This window comes from Lactuca serriola, chromosome 7 (genome assembly GCF_051521515.1).
Source record: "Lactuca serriola cultivar US96UC23 chromosome 7, Lser_US96UC23_V15, whole genome shotgun sequence".
NCBI classification, from domain to species: domain Eukaryota; kingdom Viridiplantae; phylum Streptophyta; class Magnoliopsida; order Asterales; family Asteraceae; genus Lactuca; species Lactuca serriola.
Genome location: NC_136414.1, coordinates 70355574 through 70362954, shown reverse-complemented (window position 1 = coordinate 70362954; position 7381 = coordinate 70355574). Strand labels below are relative to the sequence as shown.

General features: G+C 28.0%; 1 protein-coding gene across 1 annotated transcript; it reads right to left on the bottom strand.

Moving 5' to 3' along the window:
• Positions 1-496: 496 nt before the first annotated feature.
• Positions 497-5674, bottom strand: LOC145062502 (short-chain dehydrogenase/reductase 1-like). The gene is made up of 5 exons (XM_079010098.1): positions 5614-5674; positions 2162-2402; positions 1933-2004; positions 1345-1554; positions 497-1028 (listed from the first exon to the last, which is right to left on the bottom strand). The coding sequence occupies exons 1-5, from the start codon at positions 5625-5627 to the stop codon at positions 648-650; spliced, it is 918 nt and encodes a 305-aa protein (XP_078866224.1). The 5' UTR covers positions 5628-5674; the 3' UTR covers positions 497-647.
• Positions 5675-7381: the final 1707 nt, after the last annotated feature.

Below are 7381 nucleotides of genomic sequence, written 5' to 3'. Positions count from 1 at the left end.
TAACTTTGTTTTTATATGTTTACATTATTTGTTAATTTCTATTTATTTATTTTTAATTAATTTTGTATTTTCGTTAAATTAAAATATATTTAAAAACAGTTTTCTGTAAAATCAAAATAATTAGTTGTTTGAAGCTTGAACAAATTGAATTTGTTTGTATGTTTTTGTATTGAAGTTTTTGTTCCGGCCCCCTAGTTTTAATGGTTGTGTTATGCCCCTATGAGATGGGCATGTGAAATGGTCGTTTCACATTTAAATAACTCATGATCGTTGTGTTCTTGGAATTAATTTTAGTAAAAGTTAGTTGTCGGAGTCTCCCATGCCGGCGAAGACAGGCCTGAAAAACATGGAGATGTATTGAGTTTAGAACACAAATCCTCGTACCCCAGGGATCTAGCAACATTTTTTCCACAATCAATGAAACCTCCCGTTTAACAAGAATGGAATACAAACTTACCAAAACATAAAGAACATTTTAATATTCATCTTTTTTCACCCAAAATAATAGAACAACAATGTGATACATAGCTTTTTTTATAAATAAAATACTACCGACTTATTTTTTCCGTTTTATTTGAACTATTTAGCAGTCATGCATCTAAGCTTTCAAGTACATATAGATTTTAGGATCATACTTATTCTTCATATTAAAATGTTGATTTTTCCATTTGAAAAAAGTATTGACCCGAAGGGCCTCCACCAGGGATCAAAGCTAGTCTCACAGGCCCTCTAGCACCTTCTTCAACCGTGAAAATTCCTTTAGAACTAGTGAAGTCTGTCGCAAGGTAACCAGGAGTAATTGCATTCGCAGATAGAAATGGATATTTCTTAGCTAATATCCTGGTGTAGGCATTAAGAGCTGCTTTGGAGATGACATAGCTTGAAACAATATTAGACCACCCTTTCTTTTCCATCGATTCCTGATCTTTAGCATCCTTTAAATACTCACTCATAACCCCATCTACCACCTCCTCTGTGAGTCCATCAACATCACTCAGAATCTTCTTTGCACCTTCGTCTTGAACATACTATAAGAAAAAAAAAAGGATAACAAAACTACCAAAAAGTTATAACCATCAACATATCTTTTCCTTTTACTTTATGCATAAAGAAATCAAACACCCCCTACCTTTTGTTCCTACCTATCTCGCTACTCACTAGATCATGGCAAGTGTTAAAATCAAAAAAGAAGATTAAAAGAGAGATTAGTGGATTCCATATGTTATTAATTTATATGCCAATGAAGATTGATAGAAAGAAAAAGTAGGAGGATATTTAATTTTTCTTATGCATAAAATATAATGCTTTAAAAAGTAACTTGAGAGGAAAGGGTAATTAGTTTACTTGTAGTTGCGCTAGTTTGGATGAGATGTTGACTATTTTTGGAAAGGTAGATTTAAGAAGAAGCGGTAGCAAGGCTTGAGTGACATGTTTAGCTCCATAATAATTGGTTTCCAAGCACTTTCGCGCTCCTTCATATGTTTGTGGCACAACTTTCTTGGAGTACTGCGTACCCTTTTCATAAGCCTTTTTATAAGCCTTTTCACCAATTTTCTATATCATAGTTAAAGATAGGCGAAATCATTTACATATTTTTAGAGTGATTGTCCGGTAAATGATCATGAAACCAATATAATAAAGTTTTTCACCGCCTATCTTGGTAATACAAACATGCAATTAGATATTAGATGATAAAAATGAAACTTAAGAAGTCTTTTGACTTTTAACTTTTCATATGATCAATAAGATGGTAACACCAAAGGGCTACTAACACAACAGTATCAGGTGTTGCCATCTTTTTTTATGACGAAGGTTCAAGTCCCGTCTAGGACATAGGTGAAATTAGAAGTAAATACTAGTAGATTAGATTTGTCGTTCCAAAAAAAAATAAGATGAACAAAAGCATGGTTTATATAACCGAACATAAGTTACCTCAGTTAGAAGGTTAAAATTCGAAAAGAATTCCTCGTCAATGTTATTAGTAATCACTCCAGCATTGTTCACCTGTTCCATTAATCTAAGTTGTAAAACATACTTCTATGTCAGATTTAATACAAATATATCAAGCAACACCAGATGAGTATAAGTTTGAACGGAACTCGAATTTAAACCCTACAACTAGCTAATTGGAAAACAAAAAGTGGTGTTTCAAAATTGTTACCAATATATTGAGTTTTCCAAACCGAGTATCAACAAAATTAGCCAAGGAAGCAATACTGGTCGGAAATGTGACATCTAGCTGATGAAAGACTACATCCGATAAACCGCAGGAGTGCAATTCGGCAACGGCATCGGCGCCCCTCTTCTCATCTCTCGCAGTTAACACCACCATGACATCTTTAGCCAATTGCTTGCATATTTCTAAACCAAGGCCTTTATTTCCACCGGTAACAACAGCGATCCTGAACCATTGAAGAAGACTATTATAGAAAAAAACCAACTTTGTATTTTTTTTTTTAAGACTTATTTTCTCTAAAGAAAAGGTAAATATAGCAAAATTCATATTTTTTCCCTTTATAAGTATACATTTATATTGATATATACATTTTTTTAGTTTCAGCTTGTTCATATTCACATATAAATATGAATTGTTCTTTTTTTAGTTTTAGTCCGTTCATATTAACATTCAAAATCTGAACTATATCTAAAATGTCAATTGTACCCAATTTTTGCAACACTTCATGATCATTTTAATGTGAATTTGAGTAATTTCACTTGTAAATCTCAGTAAATTCATTTGTGCGTAAACAAAATGTTGCAATTTTCAAAAAGAATTTCAAGTGAAATATTTAAAGTTACATCTGAATTTAGTCAAATTCATGTATGAAAGTCGATATTTATTTGAATTCATATGTAAATTCTATAAATATAGATAAACAATCATTTACATTCATACTTATCATTTATATTCATTATTCACATTTTAAGGTGACAATCGTGTCGGGTTCGGGTTGACGGATCAGAATACAACAACCCGAACACGACCCATATAATCATATAGGTCACTGGTTGGCGGATTAGATTTGGGTTACATATAATACAGTGTTTTTAGTAACCAATTAAAGTTAACCACATAACACTATAAAAGATTACAATTTACACATAAACTGATACAGATTATACATAATCAGATTACAATTTATACATAATCAGATTACACATAAACTAAACGGGGTCCAAAAAATTATAAAATTCTGAAAATATAATGTATTTTTGGGTTTTTGAAGTAAAAAAATGTCAATAAAGGCATTTGAAGTAAAAGTGGGTGCCAAAGAGGGAAGTTTTAGTATAACATAAATTTTTGGAGGGCTATTTAGTAGTAAAAAATGTGGGGTCGGGCTAGATCCGCTACCTCACATATTACAAGTTTGATACAAATTACAACAAGTTAACTGTCTAATACGAGTTCAAAAAATCAGATTACACTATTATTAGTCTACTAAAAAAAATTAGATTACACACATATATTGACAATTTGACACATATTACAACAAGTTAACACATTTCCCGATTACCTCTGAATGACTAACATGAGTTAAAAAAGACCACATAGGAGATTCACCGAACAAAAGTCCAATATAATGATTTGTGATATACGATTTTAGGGCAAAGGGAAAGGGAAAAGAGAAAAATAATTGTCCAATAATTTGTGAAGAACTTGAAGAGAAATCGAAAAATGGTTGTAAAAAAGTTTACAAAATGCATGTCCAAAATACTTAAAAAAAATTATAAATATTTTGAAAAAAAAATATAAGTTACTATTTAAACTTTTGACGTTTCAAACTTTCAAATTTTTTTGCAACTTACCATTTGAACATTTTTACTTACCCGATTCATTTTTTTTAGTTTCTTAATTTTTTAGCATTTTTAATTTTTAAATAATTTTTTAATTTTTTTTATAATGTTTTAATCTTTCTACTTATATTTTCATGTAATATTTTTGCAAAATAACATTCCAAAGTTGTAAAGAAAAGTTATGGTCTTGGATGATCCGATGTTTTAAAAGTCTCTTTTGGATTAACCTATATATAGTCCAATATCTATTTCTATCCAAGAATTTGGAAAGTATTTCTTTGAAACCATATAAGCAATATTTTAAAAACCAGTTTTTTAGTTGAACCGGTCTGGTGAGCGGTTCGCGGTTCAACCGGTTCGACCGCCGGGTCAACCGGTTTCTATATTTTTCATATTTTTTCTTATTTTCTTACACATACATACATATATAATTCATGAATTTGATGTTTGCAAGTTCAAACATTAAAAATACACATACAAATAAGTTGTAGATGATTCCTAATACATTAAAATAACATATAATCATAAGTTTTAGTGTTTTACATCAATCCATATACATCAAAAATAAAATTAAAGTATAATACCAAAACAATATATAGTTTTAAATGAATACAAACACATCAAAAAACTTTATAACATTACCGTATGTTTTTATTTATAGAAAACTAAATAGATTTGAAAAAAAAAAAAACCAAAGTTTATTGTGTAAATGGTTCTTTTTCATGTGTTTTTTTTCAGTTTAACCGGTTTATTTTGACCAGTTCAACCGGTTTTTTTAAAAACCGGCCGGTTAAATCCGATTCAGAAATCGATATAAAACCGGTGATAATTGAACCGCTCTTACCACCGGTTCACGGTCCAACCGGTTCAAACCAGTTTTTAAATCATTGCATATAAGTTCATTCATTTAAAAATAACCATATAAGCCACAAACAAACACAAACATATAAATAAACACAACGTCAAAATAAAAACTAATGTTAAGTAATTGTATTGGATTATTGATAATCGTCTATGTGTATATTCGAACAAAATGTCAAAAAATAACATTATATAATATAAACTTATAAAATATCAAAACAATAAATAGAAAACAACATTAAGTAGTATCTCCGACATAAAAGTAAAAAAGTTAAAAGATTTTTAAATAGAAAAATTAAAGACAAAATAAAATAATTTTAATAATATGATTTTTTTTTATAATTTATGGAATTGATTTTTAAAACAATAACTTTATAAATAAAATATTAATTTTATTAAAATAAATAAATAATAAAATAAAGTTAATGATTAAAGGTTTTGATGTAATTGAAATCATGGGTAAAGTTTGTATTAAGACTTCGGAGAGTTTTTTTAAGAGACCTCCAAAATAAATTTGAAAAAGAAAAAACAGATTTTGGAACGGTTTGTAAAAGAAAAAAGTTTTAACCAAATTTATAACAAAATTTTAGACTTGTGCCAAAAATGTATAATTATAAAGGATCTGGTATTACATGTAATACCTATCAAAAAAACAAAAATATAAGTCCCTTTCTACACAATTATTTGGATTAATTGGTAATTCCCAACAATTTAAACAATTGGTTTTCAAATACAATGTTAACCATAATAAAGAATATAAAAATAAGTAAAAAAAAATTATATAGCTATCTTTTGGAGAACTTTAATGTGTCTATCAGTTAATTTCAAACGATAGAATCCATAAAAATATTTTTTTGATGTGTCAATAGTTAATTTCAAGCATATGCAAATAGATTTCAAAGATATAAAAATACAATTTCCCTTTATATATTCGAAGCATGAGAGGGATAGGAGTACCTTTTTTGTGCCATTTTCTTGAATTCAACCTTTTGTTTGGTTCTGAATAGTTGTGAGGGTATTAAAACATTTGAGTGTATTTAAAGGATCAGTAAATTACAGTTCCGGTCCTGTACTCATTTTTTGGATTTTGTCCATAAAAAATCTTTTTTTATACTTTCGGTAATATTTCATTGTTTTTAAACATTTTTAGTCCAAGACTCACACATCATTTAGATATAGCTTCTATAGCCATATAGATTAGAACTAGTATATAAGTCATCACTCTCTGCATTGCAGAAGGAAACTCCTTTACAGTTAATTAAAACTAAAACTAAAAAAAATACATGTAAGATACAAAAAAACGTAACTTTAAAATATAGTAAGGGTCTAAATCGCATATTATAAAATATAGTAATTTAACTTTAAAATTTTGATTGCTGAAACTATTAGACCAAAACTTTTTTAAGGTAAAAGTGTAAGTGTAAAAATCTACAATGATAAAAAGCAAAATCACTATTTCCAGAAAGATGCTTATTTTGCATCTTGTTTTATATACCAAAAAAATCGTAATGTCTAAATATAGTCGTTTTTAGTCTAAAAAAATAAAACAAAATAAACACTAACTTCCTCACACAAACCATATTTTGTAATATACTAGGTGTGAACCCCGTGTATTACACAGATTGATTTAAAAAAATATTAAACATTAAAGTGTAAACAAAAAATATTTTTTAATGTAAAACTTTAAAATAAAAAAGAAAAAAATGTATTTATTACAATTTAATATCATATATATGATATTTAATACTTTACATATATAAGTATATGATTTTAATTTTAAAAATTGAAACAAACAAAAAATTCACAAGTGGATAATATTTATTTCAAAAATACCATAAAATGACAAGTGTCAAAACTCATGAGAGATTGACATGTGACAAAAACACCTTCATTTATTAAGGAGGATATATATATATATATATATATATATATATATATATATATATATATATATATATATATATATATATATATTCCTACAGTTTTTTTATATTTTCTTTAACCTGTGTAATTTTTTGAACGCTAGCATTACGTGTTTGATTTCTTTGTATTTATTAACAATAAGTGCTTTGTAATCTAGAACTCTAGATACTTATTTTCTGTGTATTTATTAACTTTAAATGCTTTGTATCATTGTTAACGTGACAATCTAACATATTACAGAGGAAAGAAAGAGCACGAGGTCAATGTGGTGGGAGAACTTGAAAGAGCACAAAGGGACAATGTGGTTGGGGTAATTTCATAAAATTTAGAGGTTATTTGAAGATCTGAACTCTTACATCTGAATTTTTAAGATGTTATGTATTTTTAAGGAGAAATTAAATATCCTCCTATCTTTTGATAAATGATGATATGTGTCATATTAGTATCCTAAAATATCATAAAATCTTATTAAATGTGCATTAAATGTTACACATGTCATCATTTCATTGGGTAGGAGGATATGTAAGAACAAAAAATTGAAGAATATTTAATTTCTCATTTTTAAGAGTTCGAATAGGGTAGTGAGAGAAAAAAGGTAGACAGTCTTGTGAAATAGAAAAAGAAAAAAAAATGTTTGCTGAAAAATTAAGGTATCTCAAGACCATATTTTTTTTTCTATTAAGATACAACTCGTTCTCTTGCAAATTAAAAGACTATCAAACGTTCCAAATCTAAAAACTAAAAGTCTACCTCTTAATTGAAAATTTGAGGGCTACCACACAGCCTGTTAAGGCGTCTATAA